An 18,804-nucleotide genomic window follows, 5' to 3' on the forward strand; every position below is an offset into this window, starting at 1 on the left:
GCTGTTAAAAATCGCCAAGTAAATAAGTTTTTATCCCGGAAAATAGCATAGTTGGGGGGGGGTAGCGATAAACGAACTGATGATGTTGTTGATGACGATGATGATGAAATGATTTTCACTACCACCACTGGCGTACTAACTCTGCTTGCTTGCATTATTGCTTACATGCTTGCTTGCTTGCTTGCATGCTTGCTTGCATGTTTGATTGCATGCTTGCTTGCACTATTTCTTGCACATTTGGGAGTATTCTTGCTTGATTTGTTGTTTGCATGCATGCTTGCCTTCTGGCTTCACGCTTGTTTGCATGCATGCTTGCACTATTTATGCTTCCTCTAACACACTGATTGCAGCTGTGAGGGAGTGGGACGCCAGCCCGCTTCATGAGCGCTGGAGGAGATACCATAGACCGGTCATCGCGGGATCGGGGTAACCCGCGATGTTCATCTAACCCAGGCCGATAAAATTGCATGTTTGTTGATTTGATTGACAAAATTACATGCTCACTTGCAAGCTTGCTTAGGTGGTTGCTTACATGCTTGCTTGCTTGCTTGCTTGCTTGCATGCTTTCTTGCACGCTTGCTTGCACTATTTCTTGCACATTTGGGAGTATGCTTGCTTGAGTTGTTGTTTCAATCACTACAAGTTCTAAAAACCATTTGTTTTGATGCCTCCTACGACCTAACATTAACAAGGTATTTTAATGAACTAAAAGAAGCAAGCAAGGTATTTTACTTTAAGTGCCCCTTACACCCATAAAGTAACCTCAATTTTTAAAATGTCTGTTTGTTACTGTCCCTTACGACTAACAATTTACTCTAGTTTTAGCTTTTGATGTCCCTTACGCCCATAAGAGTATTCCTTATTTTATAAGTTGCTGTTGTTTAATGCCCCTTACGACGTACCAATTACACCTTTTTTTTTAATGTCTGTTTGCTACTGCCCCTTACGACCGACAATTTACTCTAGCTCTTGCTTTTATACCCCTTACGCCATAAAAGTATTTATTATTTTATAAAATGCTGTTTTTAATGTCCCTTACGACGTTCCGATTATACAATTTTTAACCCTCAAGATACATAATTAATTATACAGGCCAATTATTATTATGTTTGCATCATCATCTCGGCCTATATACGTCCCACTGCTGGGCACAGGCTTCCTTTATTAGGATTTGTCAGGACAGCTTAAAATAAACAAAGTAGCTAAGAGAAATTTACCTCAACATCCTTGACTGAAATTCCATTACGGAAATGTTAGCTCGACGTCAAGCCATTAGGGGATCCATCAACTTAATCTTCTTTTTTTGTTTTGCTTTTGGCATCTTATAAAAAATACGCGCGTTGACAAAGAACAAACGTAGGCAATCAAATACGTCCTCCGTGTTTGACGTGTCTGACACGAGACACGACTGACCGAATGTGCAATGCGCAAACGCTCGGCGCGTGTAAAGTAGGTAGACGCGTTAGTATTTTGATGTTAGGTACAAGAAATAGGTACAGGCGGTAAGGTTACGCCCAACAACTTCTTGCTTTTTATCTTATTCGTTATAAAATGTTGGGGTGTAAAGGGCAATGAAACAATAATTGACCCATACGCCCTTTTATTATATTTGTTGGGTTTTTTTTAACGACATGAGCCGAGTCGTAAAGGACATATGAGACTGCCACAGTCCCTTACGACCCAAATATTAAAAAAATAATACATTTACGTCATTTTTCAGCTCAAATATTTTATATCATGTCCCTTAAGCTATTTTATTTTAAAATAATAAATGTTGATAACAGCAAAAGTAAGGGGCGTATCGTAACTTGAATACTACCAATCGACAGAGAAAAAAAACTCTAATTTTCTATGTTTAAAAGTCATTTTCGGTATTTTGTCCCTTACGCCAATTGAGACTTCCACCATCGATATGTTCTCAATTATATCAAAATTAATTAAATAATATTAAATAACACAAAAAAACAATTTATACAATAAATATATATATATATCTCTCAAACAAAGGGTCATGGGTTCAAATCGCGGCTCGCACCTCTGAGTTTTTCGAAATTCATGTGCGGAATTACATTTGAAATTTACCACGAGCTTTGCGGTGAAGGAAAACATCGTGAGGAAACCTGCACGAACCTGCGAAGCGATTCAATGGTGCGTGCGAAGTTCCCAATCCGCACTGGGCCAGCGTGGGAACTATGGCCCAAACCCTCTTGTTCTGAGAGGAGGCCTGTGCCCAGCAGTGGGACGTATATAAGCTGGGATGATGATTAAAAAAAACACAAAATATCAAAAAAAATCTAAACGAGAAAAAATATTATTATTAATAAATTACAAAATAACAATAATTATAATACAAAAAATAATAATACATACTTAAATACATATTAAACATCCAAGACCCGAGAACAACATTCGTATTATTCATACAAATATCTGCCCCGGCCGGGAATCGACCCGGGACCTCAAGCTTCGTAGTCAGGTTCTCTAACCACTTGGCCATCTGGCCGTCAAAATCATCATCACCATCGTAAAATTAATACTAGGTTGTCTGCGACGATGTCATAATTATAAACTAAATTATCAAAAATACCTATATAATTTTTATGTCAGTACAAGACACGTTATCATAGTTAAATTACATTTATTTACAGAGTAATTACAAAATATACGAAGTGAATTAGTAAAAATAAAAATACAAAAATGGTATGTCATCATCATCATATCAGTTGTACTGCATCCACAGTTAGAAATAGGCCTCCCCCATATAATAAAAATTGTATGTAACAATATTATCTTTTATTATATTTCTATTGAATTATTTTCATTCTAACTTCCTCGCGTCCACGACTTTCAACTTAAAAGTTAGCATAAACATAATTCTTTAAATAAAAGTAGTTACGATAACAGCATTCTCAAATAGTCAAAACTGAACAAAATAAGCTCTCCTACTCCCAAAAACAAACATAAATAAATACATAACAATTCATAACACAGGAAGCTGACGCGGGTGTTGTGACGGCTTGTATTCAAATGCCTTAAGGCTAGCCTTTGTCCAACCACAAGGCCACCTGATGCCATGACGTAGCAGTACGTAAAGGGGCTGATACAGGCTCTCCATAGTTAATCCCAAGAGCATTTCACTTGCAATAGTTATTCAAATTAATAAGTTTTGTTAAAAAAAAAACATTTTTAATACAAGCTTTGTGCAGAATGTACTTTTTGTTGGCTGTACGTGCATCTACAAATCCGTACCAAATTTCAAGTCGGTACTATTAACTGTTGAGGAGTTCCTTCCTGCGGAGACGATCCTGGCAGGACCACCAAGATGTCACAACCAGATTATTATAATTGTCACTAAATTTACCAATAAGCCAAATTTCAAGTCAATCAGACCACTGGAAGTGGGTCAAATTTAGCTTGCAAGATTTGAACCAAACAAACAAATAAATAAACAAACAGAGCAAGTTAAATAAAAGATTTTATAAGGTTCCGTAATCAAAATTTTAAGAACAGAAACTTTTGCAATTTTGCCGCGGTTTAGTTCAGAGACTGTTTGTTTTTAACCCCCGACGCAAAAAGTGTTATAAGTTTGACCGCTATGTGTCTATCTAAAAAAAAAAAAAAAGATAGACGTGTCTGTCAACTTGAAAGTTCGACTTTAGCGACATATTCATTTATAATAATTCATTTATTTATTCAGACAACAAAGATCCATACATTATCAGTAATTTGTTTATAACTATGTTAGTATACATATTGGACGAGTGATAGTGTGGTATTAATTAAATTTTGCATTATAGAGCACTCATCTCTTACAGCTATCATCTTCAGGAGGCTGTTAGTGCTGCCACGTATTAAATAAATAAATAAATATCATGAGACACTTGACACCAATTGACCTAGTCCCAAACTAAGCAAAGCTTGTACTATGGATACTAGGCAACGGATAAACATACTTATATAGATAAATACATATTAAACACCTAAGACCCAAGAACAAACATTCGTATTATTCATACAAATATCTGCCCCGGCCGGGAATCGAACCCGAGACCTCAAGCTTTGTAGTCAGGTTCTCTAACCACTTGGTCATCCGGTCGTCTTGGTCATCGGTTCTTGTCAGAAGCGATGCCTTTTTTCCGTAGTACAGCATTAAAGCTATCTACTCGCGCTTCGGCAAACATAGTAGACGCACTGCAGAACCGTGGCATTTGATAGGAACTTGTTTAAGAATTGATAGACCACTTATTTGGCTGATGGTACTTGTAGGATCCAGATGTGTCCAGTGTGTCAGCCAGGTATAGAGATAGAGAGGACTCCCTTAATTCCCACCTCGAAGCCAGATTTGGTAGCACTCTTCGAAATTGGAAAATATTCCCGATTCGAAAGCACAATCTGTCACTATTGTACCGTTTCTGTCAAACTTTAAACCTAAAATTGCTAGAAGTGGCTCCGAAACGGTAACGTTTCGTCTGCTCTGCCCATAAATTTCGGAATACAGGCGTGAAAATCAATCATAATTTGATTGCTTAGTAGCGACATCTCTTCTGGGTGAGCGGTTAGTTCCGAAAGAATGTGACGTCTGTCGACGCAACATAGAAGTTGCTAGTGCTGCTGCTTAAGTAGCATAGTAGAAATAAGCAACCTGAGATATGTATGCACAGGAATGGTGTAGGGGTTTTAGCACGCAGCACGGAATGCTGAGGACCTGGGTTCGATTCCCAGTGCTAGTCTCTTTTTCTGGTTTTTCTGTGCATACATGTCTCAGTTTGTATTTACGATATGGTTTCACGGGATACCCGTAAAAGTAACAAATTTGGAGTTGAAATAAAAAATACAAAAAGACTCCAAAAAAATCAATCATAACAGACGTGAAGTTTGTCTGTGTGTGTGGAAAACACAATTCCATTTTGTAACTAACTGCCAAATGTAACTACGAGATGGGAAAATTATTCCCATTTGGTAGCTACAAGATCACAATTCCCATTTCATAGCTAGCTACCAAATCCAGCTAAGAGATAGGAAAATCGTTCCGGTTTGGTAGCTTGCTAATCTGGCTGCAAGAGAGGTCTAAAGAGACTAAAGTGTACATATGTACATACACTTGACTTGGAAGAAATATATTATAATTTTCACGTTTTAAGATGTTTTTCAAATTGTTTCGCTGCATTGAAGCGTTGTGTGACCGAGCCAGTATAAACGGAAGCTTCGTTTGATTCATTCCCGTTATGTGAAGGATTACTGAAATTCAATTTAACTCTTAAATCCATTAGCGAACTAGCAAGCCAGGTCATTTTATACAGGGTGGCTCTTTTAGAACGCTCAGTATGGAAAATTCTGATAATATAAGAGATACAAAGATCTGTTCTTAGGAACCATAACAACATTAATAAAAACTTGAATTCAGCTCGGGAATCGAACCCGATTGTTTTGAAAAATTTAACTCACATTCTTAAGATTATGAAATACAATGCAATTTATTCATTCTAGATACCGTGTTTCATAGTAAATAAAATTTATTACTTATGACCTACACTACCGATATCCAAATAGAAATAATGTATGTTTTATTTTTCAAAACGACCGGGTTCGATTCCCGAACTGAGTAGGTACAATTTTTTTTAATGTATTAATGCAGTTTTTCTTGTTATTACAATCGATGACATGGTTCCTAAAAACAGATTTTCTTATGTCTAGTTTCAGACTTTCCCATACTGGCAGATCTAAATGAGCCACCCCGTATATCCGTTATACTCCAATCAATTTAGACGGGATTCATAATATTATTTAAACTGCGGTTTGATTAATTCCCGTTGCATTAAGCCGAGTTTAAAGGATAATTACAATTTAGCCCACTTTGAAATTACTTATTACAGGTCAGATACCAATTTTACTTCATTTAAAAAATAAATTAAATTTAGGGGAACTATAATCACAGATATACACACAAATATTAAACTTATAACAAGTATTGCTCTTTTCCTGCCGGAGACTTGGAGATTAATACCTTTAACATACTGATTTAAGTCAATTAATGACAATGTCATTCATTAGTTAGATGTGAGTTATCCGATTAATTTCATTATATATGTCATTAGTTTCCTAGTACATATAGGTAAATAAGACTAAATAAGACAGTTTGGCGACTAGCCAAATAAGTGGTCTATAAATTTTAAACAAGTTCCTATTAAATGTTTTTGTTTATTGTGAATATGTCTTTAAAGTCGAACTTTCAAGACAAGCAAATGATTATCAAACTTTAGGATGGTAGACCACATATTTGGCTGATGGTAGATCAATAAAACTTTGTTTATAACTATATATTTTTGTTTCTAAGAAAACCACATTGTAAATTGTTACAACAAAAACACACATGTTACAATCACCTTTCTATCTAGACTTCAGTCTTGTTGATACAGATGCAATACAAATTCTGTATATTTTTATTTTAAAACGAACAGAATCAATGATCAGAAAACGTGGCACATTTTTACGATGTCAATGCCCTCATTAGCACCCTTGTCGCTTTACCTGTATAATATTATTTTATATGTTTTTAAAAGGGATACTCCATTGAGCGCACTCTCTCTTGAAGAAGAGACTTTATTTTTTCTTGTCTAATTTGACTTGAATGAGGATTTACTCACAAAAGAAATATCGCTAGTTAGCCATATCGCGATATTCCAGAGAATCATTGTATTTTTATGGACGAGATTGTAGTTATCTAACCTAAGGAGTGATGGCACGCCGAGTGAACGTAACCTAGGTACAATGCGCACGTAACATACAACCAGTGGCTAAACTGCAACTAGATTATCTATTTAGATATATTTAGTAGTTACAGTAGGTACCATTGAAAATACTGACTTAGTCAAAAGGGCCACGCATCACTTTGTGTCTATCTTACAGCGTTCACTCAAGAAACACTACACTCTCATCCCATCAACAGTTTAAGTTAGAATAAAAAGCCACAAAGGTGTAGTCTTAGTGTAGTGCTGGGATAATATTACGCTCGCCGTGCAACGAACAAAAGGCACGGAACGGCTAAGCATGGCTAAAATTAACGCATCAATTTAATACTCGTACCATTTTGCTACACAATACTTATTTGATTCAGACAACTATGTTAAAAAATAATTTTGCTTTACAATTATACATTTCAACAAAAAACACAAACACACGAAGACGGTAATATCATTATCACTCAGGCTAAACTACATTTTCGTTGCACCGTATTCAAATGTGTATTTTAATTTTGATTACTTTTAAATGTACTAAAATGAACGTCATAGGACAACAGACATGTTTCAACATGTTCTATGTTCAATGCAACGGGTCTATAGTGGCATTGGCACCTAACCTAAGACGTGTTGCAGTGCGCCGAGCGAACGTAACACGCGCCGTACAACAAACGGAGGGCGTGGCTAAAACAAAACGCGTTAATTTAGCTCCACTATCACACAATATTTATTTGAGTTGAGTGTGTTTATTTTTTTTGCTTGTGGACATTTTAACAAAAACACACATACAGATGGAGTAATCATTATCACTCAGGCTAGACTACATTCTCGTTGCAGCGTATTTAAATGTGTAATTTAATTGCGTTTACTTTAAAATGTACTAAAATGAACATCATAGGACAACAGACATGTTAAAACATGTTCTATGTTCAATGCAACGAGCCTGTAGTGGCATTGTCACCTAACCTAAGGCGTGTTGCAGCGCGCCGAGCGAACGTAACGCGCGCCGTGCAACGAACAGAGGGCACGGAGCGGCCGAGCGTGGTGCGCGCGCAACTCGACCGCGCGCCCGAGCGCGACGCGCAACATGTCTACCGCGCGCCGCCGCTGCACGTCTCAGGTATCCATCGACATTTTTTTCATTGCACATCAGCCTTAGCTCGGACAAGATGTATAAATAGAACAAGATTTGGTAGTCGTAATACCGTTTTGAGTTACCATTATGAATGTAATTGAAAACTATAATTAAATAAATATCATTTTCATCCAAGCTATTTTTGCTGACTGTACTTTTTGTTGACTGTACTTCCATTGTCATCTAAACTGCATATCTGTACCAAACTTCAAGTCCATAATTTTAACCATTGAGGAGTTCCCTCCTGCGGAGACGATCCTGGCAGGACCACCAAGATGTCACTACCAGATTATGGTATTGTCACCAAATTTACATTATTTTTATTTTTATTTTTTAATTATTCCAAATTTCAAGTCAGAAGTGGGCCAAATTTAGCTTCCAAGTTTTGACCCAAACAAATAAATAAATAAACAGGACAAGCTAAAGAAAAGCTTTACTGTAAATAGTGCGACTCTATTAATATTGTTTCATTACCGTGTTGCGATAACCTTCTGAGGTATGCACATCACCTAGATAGCTTTTGACGCGTTAAGCTTTGGATTCCTAGGATCAGCGGTGCCGTCGTGTAGCGGCCGTGATGGGGCGGTGAATGACGTCACTAGAACGTTGTCGTTGTGGGCGGGATGGCGCGGTTTCCTAGAGAGCGGTGTCAATTACCGCTCTCTAGGAAACCGCGCCATTATGTTCAACGTTCTGGTGACGTCATTCACCGCTTAGTTGCGGCCGCTATGTGACGGCACCACTTATCCTAGGAAACCCGGGCTTTCGCGTCCGCGAAGTGCACCCATGAAGTGCTGGTGTAGTCAGCAGGGCTACTACGAAACTCGAAACTCGAAGTTCATGTCGTGCGGTCCCACTGACACTTATACTATTTAATACGAGAGCGAGAGGGACCGCACGCCAAGAACTTCGAGTTTCGAGTTTCGTAGTAGCCCTGCAGGCCCTTATGCTGCGTTTTCACCAGAGGATGCGTTGCGAGGAACATGGCTGTCATGCACCAATAGAAACGTTTCATTTACCTATCCTCGCTCCGCTGAGCTGTTTCCACTAGAGCTGCGCTGAGCGAGGATGCGTAAATGACGCGTCCTCGTTCAATGAGGGCTATCGCGTATGAATTCGCCACTAGAGGCGCTAGTGTAGCGTGAGGTCTCCGAAATGTCAAATCTCATAGTTTTTGATATAATATAATTAGAATAATTTTGTGAATATTTTGCAATATCTGAAATTAATTATGGCAAATATGCGTTCCGGGGCAATGAATGTCTGTGTTTTGAGACAGTTTTGTCTTTCGGAAACCTTCGTCCTACCTTTTTTCCGAACAAAACAACTTTAATCTAAACTTTGTTTTCACGCTCGTAATAACAGACTTTGAAAGCCACACTTATAAACCTCACGCAACAGTGCGCCATCTAGTGAGACAAAAAACGATAGCCCTCATTGATTGATTTGCGTTATTGATTCATGACAAACCAGGTGGTAGGACCTTGTGCAAGGTCCGAACGGATTGCTACAACCATCTTGCTCACTAATTCTGCCGTGAAGCAGCAGTGCTTGCACTGTTGTGTTTCGGCGTGCAGAGTAAGACAGCCGGTGAAATTACTGGCACGTGAGGTATCCCATCTTAGGCTTCTAGGTTGGCAACGCATTCATTATTTTTATAGTTCTTTGCCTTATCTATACTTTCATTTTCATACAAATCCATCTTCACTATTTCAACGAGTGAATTCGAAGCGCAAGCGAATCGTCTCTCTTGCAGCACGATCACAGATTTCAGGTTATTGCCAGTATTATTTTGCTGCTATTATCTTGTTCACGTCATTGTATCAACATTGGTCCTAGTTTTGTTTTGAACTTTACTCAATCACAGTTTTTAAGGTATTTGATTATTAATGCTAAATACGAATAAGATAATGTCCGACAGTTTCGGAACTGCCCGCCGTGCTACCTATATTATATTGCCCCCACAATGCCGTCGCGAAATAACCATGTTTCTAAAGCTAAAATATTTTTCATCACACTTGCTCGTAACTAGTGTCGTAACATGCGGGCTACCTTGGTTGCAACCCCCCAAATAAAACCCTCGACCTTAATGTGCTTGTCATGAAACCCGTGGTCGGTAAATGAGTCATTGCCCGTACTAATTTTCATGTCATGAAGCCCAAGGTCGGTAAATGAGTGTGTTACTACATGGTGTGCTGCTGCTCCGTGCGCGCGCTGCACACGCACGCCATGCACATGCTGCGGGGGAGGGCGGCGGGGAGCTGGCACTGCCAAGAGCGCAGCCAGCGCTATCGGCAATTTTTGGAAAAATATTAGTTTTTCTTTTACAAACATGTATATTTGTTTACTCGCAAATGTGATGAAAAACATTGTATGTCGCACGGGCGGTACTAGAATTACGAACATCGAGTCATCAAAGCTAATAGACTCTCGTTCGTAATTCCTTATTTACCGCCCTTAAGACACAATGTACTAATATCGCCCGGAACCCTTTCCACGCGAGTTAAGGTCGTACTTGTCCGGTTTTTTAAATTCTTTACCGCAGCCAAAAGCTTTACCTACCGCATCTTTGTATCAACCTGCATTATTGAGTAGCGTTTGTCGGTAAAAATAAATGTGGGGCAACTCGTGTAGCAGTATGTGGATTATGCCACGTTTGAAACAGACGACTTTTCATGATATACTTTTATATTGTTTCTTAGATATGTGCAATGAACTGAGAAATAGCTAGCCAGCTGTAAGTCGTGTATCTACAGGATTTTTTATGCTTTGATCTTTTAAAATTTAGCTTTTTTATCGCTTCAGTTTCCTTGATAATCCTTTATGATAAGTAAGTAAATGTAATTGTAACAATAGATATTCTATCTCTATAATAAAAAACATCCTTTTGTCTGGAACGTTAGCGACAACCTTTTTACATTCTTATGCACTTAAGCGCATTGCACACATGTGCAACTTCAACGCGACTACAGACTTTATTCCAACAGGATAAAGAACAATTTTTAAAATGGAATAAAAATTGTTCAATGCGAGGTTTGCAGCGCTGGGAATTTCACAAATATTTTTGGTTCCTTCCTTTTTTTGATTTCTTTTATTCTTAAACAATAGATACACGCAGTTTTTCGTAGATATGCATTATTGTATTAAAAATAGCTTTACTACACATGTCTTTAGCACAAATGTGGTATGGAATAATCCAGTAGTCTATGTATACCAGAGATTGAATCAAAAAATATCTCTTAATATTCGCAAAGAGCCATGTCATAAGCCAGACGCCCGACTGCTAAATAGTCTACGTATAAATTCCTAAAGACCGAATTCACAAGTCACTAGCCACACGAAAAAGCCAAATCCCCGAATTCAGTCCACGTGAACCCTTGCATATGAATAACCGTTTTTGCCTCCTCACTTTAAAATTTTATGCCCTCGCAACCCCAAAATTGGCAAGTACGTCTTCCTCTGATACCCACACAGATTAAAGATTCAGCGAGTTGGCATACACACTTTGCCTTCATAAATATTCAGTGGAGAACTCGCACAATCAATTCTTACCGGGGCAAAGGAAAAAGTGTTTGAAGAGCCAAATAATACGATATCAAATAGAGCAGTGAGCGTTTGAATAAATATCAGGGATCTATCGCGGAAATTATATTTGATCGTCCATTTACAAGTTTGTAGCCGGAGGGGACTACCTGCGGCAGGGATTCGGGATTCTTACGGACACGCTTAAACTTCCCAAATATAGATGGTGTGGAAGCGGTTTTACATAAATTGTTGATACGTGATGACGTAGGATCGTCTTCATAATAGTTTAAAGTGTGCTACAACCTTTTAAACTGGCTTTTCCGCTACCAAAACAGGCTGAAGTTTATTGATATCGAATTCCGTAAAGGAACGGCTGAATCAGTCAAATATTAAGTGGTTTTGAACGTTAGAGATAAAATGAGTAGCTGCATTGGACTAGGAAGGTGCCATTCGGAAAGCAACTAAATAACCCACTGTGTCCAAGACGGTATTCTCGGGACATTGTGCTCCTAGTGATTTTCTGGTTATTTGCGGCTGGTTTGTGACTTTCTGGTGAGTTTGAGTAACTTTTTTGAGGCGTGGTCTTTGGCTATGAATCTTATAAAGAGGCTCAAGTCGCGCAAAGATAAATGTAGAGGTAGCCCTCAGAGTTTTTCTACGAATTAGTCACGATGAGACAATTTTCAGACAAACCAAAGTAAACAAATTAGCCCGAAGAATTGCCAAACTTATCAAAGTCAAATAAGAATCGAAATGTTCATTCTATAAAAGTAGACTGCAAAGGTCTTTTTACTACTCGTAGTCACTTTTTCTACTACCAGCGCTTTCGGAAAGACCATCATTGCCAAGAAAAATGCGTTGCAAGAAACTTGGAAGAGCAGGCCAGTTGCTCAAAGAAATAATGGTCGTTAGGTTTGATGTGTTCTTGGTGTTCATGTAGCGAATGATACAGCATCCTCAGTTGGACTCTTAACCTGGTAAATCCTGGTAATCGCAAGAGTTTTATTGACCTCTACCGGCAGCGCAGACTGGTCATTGTATCGTCCTTTGGGAGAACCCTTGGTCACACCGAAGATCTGTAAGTAAATGCATGAGAAACTGACAACCATCTTAGTACTGGGAAGAACTAGCGGCGCTGGTAGTAGTAATACCCCAACAAACAGGCGTACTTAAATCTCCGAGTACAGTGAAAATTAAAAGTATTTATTAACTGCTAACCCAGGGTTCAAAATGTACAGAACTGTAAAGAACTTCTTCAACTCTAGGGTCCAGATCGTGTAGTCTAAATCGCGCAGGTAGCACAATATTCGAGGAAAAGATCTTTAATATAGTAAGATTTTGAAACAAACTAAAACAAAACAGAACTAATATAATATTATGTTATGTCTATTGGATGAAATGCCGCCACGTTTCCGCTTGCTGTATCAGTGTCCAGTCCGTTGAACTACGAACTAATATAAAATACCTGTACGAATACTTACAATAATAATAGTTTTTATATCGAGCCGCCGAATAAAATAGATAAAACGAAGAGCAGTCGAGAGAAATAATGCGACAAGCAACGAAAAAAGTACTGGTAAAATATATTATGTATGTTTAATCCATAGGAGTGCGTGGAGGTATCAAGTTGTTGATAGGAAAAACTAAAAGCTAACCACTTTTGAATAGCAAATTAGAAAATTAAAAATATATTTACTTCCAAACTATACCATTAATATAATTAAAAAGCTTTTTAATTTATTTTCAGATTTAAGATAAAAAGTTTTGACGTCGTTATTTTTTTATTATTATCGTAAAATATTATTGTACCTACAGACACATCTACCGTAAGAAATATTTCGCCAAATTGCATAACAATTTGTTGTCGAATCAAACACTCATTTTCACAAGAAAAAAAAATGTTATATCCCAATAGATTACAGGAAAAGCTATTTTTGTCCACCTGACGATTCTCAACAGTTGCAATAATGTATCTTGACTCTTTCTGCAATAGCTCACTTCGTCTGACCAACATGAATAAGATATTTACCACAACTGCAGTCAATCTTATAAACAGTCATCTTTTTGACTTTGGCCTTCGCTGCCTTTTGGCTTTTCAATTTATACGGAACCCTCAGCACGCAGCCGTCCGGCTCGCACTTGGCTCCTCAGTATTTTTAATTCAGCTAAGACTAATTTATTCCTCTTCCAATTCGTATTACTCTTGACAGAGGTCGTGGTCGTCCATTTAACGTCCGTCCGTCGAATCTGCGGCCACTCGTCTTTGACAGTTGTCTTTTTTGTGTGAATGCAAGAGACCACATACATCATTGTCTCTTCGTCTAAGTTTCTACACTCATAACAGAGTGGTTGTGATTGTCGTTGAGGATCACCTTCATGACGACTGTCTTGGGAAAATGGTGCGGTGATTTTCCTTTGTCTTATACACCGCAGAGCTGGAGTCCAAAGCTGCAGTCCAGAGTAGTTGTTGCTGCTGCACACTTTCACATCAGATTCCCTAGTCGCCTTTTACGACACTTACTAGAAGAGAGGGGTCCGTTATCTTCTAAAACACATACATTTGCACTGTGTGATAATAATAAATATCTTAGTTGCGGTACATACAATGATTATTACCCACTTAGCACTGTCACAGTATAACAAGTTTCTCTACCAGTAATCCGACAGAGCCATCGTGCGGGGCGTGAGGAGTGAGACGCGGGTGGGAGGAGCCCCAGCTGTATACTTCGCCGTTCTTAGTAGCTTGGGACAAATCTTCTAGGGCTATCGCGTTTTTTTATCTTTTAAATTTATAATAAAATGTATTATGGTGCATACGACATGTACTGCGAGTGCGTGCAAATCTTCATCTCGCATAAGTGAGGAACTTAGATTTCATCTATTTATATAATTATATTATATATATTTTATATAATTAAATTCAATAACAGGAATTTTAAGTCCGTTAAGTCTAGAAACCGAAAGCATCTGTCGGTTACTAATCTATGAAAGTATAATTCGAGTTAAAACAAGTTTTTTATTTTAAAAATAGTATATTTTAATACTTCTTACCCCTAGTAAGTATGCCACCCCTAATTCATTTTGTTTACTATGATTGCGCAATACCAATACATACAAGTGTACCATTGACATTGTACATGTAATCCAACGCGAAATTTCCTTCCATAAAGCCTGAGCCAAGTTTTTAGACGAGCGCACGGACCGGGCACTATCTTTAACGCTTGAACGAATTCTTTCGAATAAAAATACAATGTTTGTATGGTTTATGATTTTATGATGTTACTCGATAATATTCAACAGGAGTTTGAGGGTTCCGTAGTCCTTTGAAGTACCCTTTATTTATGCATGGAAAATAATGTATGTTTCCTTGTTGCAGGTACAAGAAGCCTGCATTGCTGGAGACAACCGTTCCTCGCCGTTATCGTTATAGTTTGCGTCGACCTCATAGTCTGATTTAATTAATAAGGTAAACGTCCCAGTGCTCGACATGTCAAGAGAAAATATTTATTTACAGAGCATTTATTGTGTTCATTTAAACATCTATACAAAACATTTTCATGTGTTTTGGGTGATAAATTATTCACAAAATGAAAAAGATGTTAGTTAATCTGATTGTATGAGTAAATGTCAGGTGCTTTTACTGGCAGTCCCAATAGATGTCATCTCGATATAATTTAAGAAAAATACCTCAATCATGACAATGATGATCAATTGGGCTACGAAATGAAATGATCGAATAATTTAACCGTATTCGTAGATCTGTGAATAATGACTTAAATCTGCTACTCATTCCAATCAGTATCACCCCAAAAAAAGTACGCTGTACTATGCTGGTTCCACTTCTTCGTCATTTAAATTGATTTTTTCAAATTATTTTGTATGTCGGACTATATTATTTTATATTTTCTGAGTTAAATAGCTGTGACTTACAAACAGACAGACGGACAAGCGGACAGTCAAATGAACATAACGAAACTGCCTTCTGTTTCAGCCATTTTGGGTACGAAATCCAAAAAAATCGCGAGATCGAAAAAGGTTGGACAAAAAAAAATGATAATCTCAATAAAAGTACATTCTGGCATCAATATAATTATAATTTATGTGTACCTATGACTAACCGTTAAAGAATCCAAAATAACTCCCCTAAGATTAACCCAGCTTTTTTAAGCAAACCGTTAAGAAAATTCAAAAATATGGTTGTTTATGACTTGAAAGTAAATATATTTATAAATTGTCATTTATTCTTTATTTTGAAATCAGCGCGTGTAATATCGAAACCACAAATACTTCTCGTCGCTAAAAGGGATTGTGATAAAATTAATGTTAATCTTATCTTAATTTCATCGCAATGAATAATAATAATAATTTATTCAAAAAACTCATTTTACATCATATTTAAGAACTAAAACATGTAAAAGAAATATTTACAAGAAATGCCTGAACTAGGATTCCATGTGTTAACAATAAATCATTACTTTGTAATTTACGAATGGAGCGCAAAAGAATTCCGCTTCGAATAACATGCTCGACTATAAACAAGACAAAACTAGTACCTAATTTTAAACCTATAAGTACATAGACATAATATTAAACATATCATCCTAATGCCCTTGTGTCATATCCTTCACGAAGACAGAGAGTGAGTTCTATATTTGTAACCATTTTAACCCAAAAACGAGTAGCTATAAGTGTTTTTTACAAAAACATGATTCTAAGAACCCCATTTTACTTTCAGACATGAATTACTTTTTTTACTGGATTCTTGGAAAACGGTTAAAATAAAAAACTCCTTCGAGCTCCTCTAACGATGAGCTAAGGTCGTCAAATGATTTTTATTTCTCTACTAAATAAAATACAAGATGTTTTAAAATTAGCCGGGAAATTTTTAGCAAGTGATTGGTAGTAGTTTGATTAAACACCTCTATTAATATTTTTAAGAGTTTTTAAATTGTAACTGACAAATATTTTCATACATTGATTGATGATTAAAGCCTATGACATCAAAGGCGTAACTAAATTTTGAAACAGTAACTCTGATGAAAGCTAACCCAACAATTTGCTAAAATATTAAGAAATAGTTTTAAGACGTCTTATTCATCAAATTGTGTTTTTCAGTCATACTGTCAAAATAACAGTGACATATCTTAGACATTATCCATTTTACCAAGTTGTAGCTTGAAACGTCCCGTCTACAGTTTGAAATAGAAGAAATTGTGGATTTAAGTTACTTATCGGGGTTCCGAAGTGCTAAGTAAAGAAGTCACAGTTTAAAGATTATATTCCTATCTGCTTTTAAAGTTACCAGAAACATTTGTAATCCCAGTGCGACTGTATCGTTACAAATTTACATTTAATTTAAATATTACACATTGTGTAAGTGCATAAGTCTCCAGAGTTCATCTAGCGTACATTTACATACAAATTTAACAAATTATATGTACCGCGTACGCTTTGCATACGTATTGTGTAATTACTGCCCTCATATGTACTAAATGTGCCAAAATAACATGTAACTCTTTGTAACTTACTTCCATGCGTTACGTCGTCTAACGTATAGTGTACCAAGTATCGTTTAACTGTACATGTTTTCTTTACAAATTATTATTTACATTGTTAGTAATTTTTAGAGTTTCTAATTAGTGTAACTTTACCAAGCTTGCCCCACACGCTTGTTGATTGTAAATAAAACAAAATTACTGCACAATAAAAATATTTAAATTATGTAACGTAATAATAAATTATAATTGTTAATTATTCGAAATAACATAGTTATAAGTTTAATGTATAAAAATTTATATCTTTTATTTAATAAGAGATATATCACTAGATAATGTCTACCTTTTACTGTACAGATTATGTGATTTTGACGATGTATATACCTAAAGATATTAAATAAATTAGTATAAAATGGCTCTCCTTTCAATTACAATCCTGTAGCGTAATCTTTGAAATTAAAAAGATATTGGGTGTCGGACGGTGGCGGCCGACTGCACAGTCTTATCGTCCGACAGTATCGCTCCGAGAATCGATGGTTCTCTTTAATTGATTCCCCATTTTCGACGCTCTCACAATCGACCTCTTTGTCTTTTTCTAATCGGATATTCAGTCCGAGTATTCCGCCAGCGAATTTTTCTAAAAGGGAATGAAATACTGTTTTAACTGAAAGCGGAGATGTCTAAGATAGTATCAGCGGTTGATAATGTAGCAGCGTTTTTATTTATAAGTCTACGTTTGAGGCAGGTACTGGGCGGAAATTTCCCATTTCTATTCCGCGTAGATGTGGGTGGTTTTACGTTTTGTGTTGGGATATTTTGGTAAATATTCACAAGTTTGCTTCAGACTGCTATCCCTATAAATAACACCAACAGGGCGCAAGGGGGTTGCTTTTTGAGGGTTGTCGGCGCACACAAATCAAATGGTGAGTAGTTTAATGTTTTTGTCTCTGCACATGCTTTTAGAATTAAGATGTATTTGTGTGTGAAATAAAATAACAATAGGTTATATAGCTTCACAACTTCGAAACACAACTTTTTATGAGATAATTAGAAAATGAAAACGGCAAGTCAAGAAAATTTTCTATTTTTAATCAATTACAATAAAGGGGGACGGGAAGTCCGTTCATCCTCCTACCTTTCTCCTACACGCTCCGACACGCTCTTGGCCGGTTTTTTTTAATATTCTTTGGCCATTGAATATCCGAACCCTGGAATATCCCTAGTATAGAAATTATCTAGAAGTTTTAGACGGAACCTATGTAAATCATAATCAAATTTTGAACTCCAAAAACTTTATTACAATATTCATGTAGTTAATTTCTCGGTGATAAGTAGGAACATCGCAGTGTCAGTACAATCAGACTACCGATCGCAACCAGCGTGCAGTTTGTGTGCAGTTGTGTGAGCCGACTGCAATGGCACTGCGATGAAAAATGTATGGCCAGTCTGGAGTTGGCAGTTACATCGCAGTTCGTACTCGTAATATTGAAATATACAAAATACCAATACAAAATATTCATTTATGGAACGGATGATTATTTATCCCGAATATTAAGCTAACATTTGATCGAACAATAGCGTATTACATTACTATTATAACTTCAAGTGGTCCTGGCGCGCTCGCTCCACTCGCTCGGCTCGCGCGTTATAGTCACAATTTTACTCAATATTCCTTCTAGCTTCTCTCATTATCGTACCTGATTTCCTTAACCTAAAGATACACAAAAAGAGATTTGTAGACTTTGCAGTGGTAGGTATTAGTGTAAATTTGTAACCGGATGCATATTAGGTAGTACATTAATTTAATAATGCGACGATTTTTCTATTTTTTAAAACACAGACTTAGAAATTCATTCGACGTCTTAACCTTTGACGACTTCAGTATCTAAATTACGTGCGGCATTTTATTTTT

The 18,804-nt window shown here is 36.9% G+C and overlaps 1 protein-coding gene across 1 annotated transcript in view; it reads left to right on the forward strand.

Annotated features, from left to right (window-relative positions):
- Positions 1–17,296, forward strand: part of LOC141433734 (lachesin-like) — a 113,281-nt gene extending 95,985 nt beyond the window's left edge. Inside the window, exons 13-14 of the mRNA XM_074095827.1 lie at positions 7,720–7,857; positions 14,774–17,296. Of these exons, the coding sequence (XP_073951928.1) occupies positions 7,720–7,857; positions 14,774–14,850 (215 nt within the window). The 3' untranslated portion in view covers positions 14,851–17,296. The remainder of the gene's footprint in view (positions 1–7,719; positions 7,858–14,773) is intronic.
- Positions 17,297–18,804: the final 1,508 nt, after the last annotated feature.

This window comes from Choristoneura fumiferana, chromosome 12 (assembly GCF_025370935.1).
Source record: "Choristoneura fumiferana chromosome 12, NRCan_CFum_1, whole genome shotgun sequence".
Classification (NCBI taxonomy): domain Eukaryota; kingdom Metazoa; phylum Arthropoda; class Insecta; order Lepidoptera; family Tortricidae; genus Choristoneura; species Choristoneura fumiferana.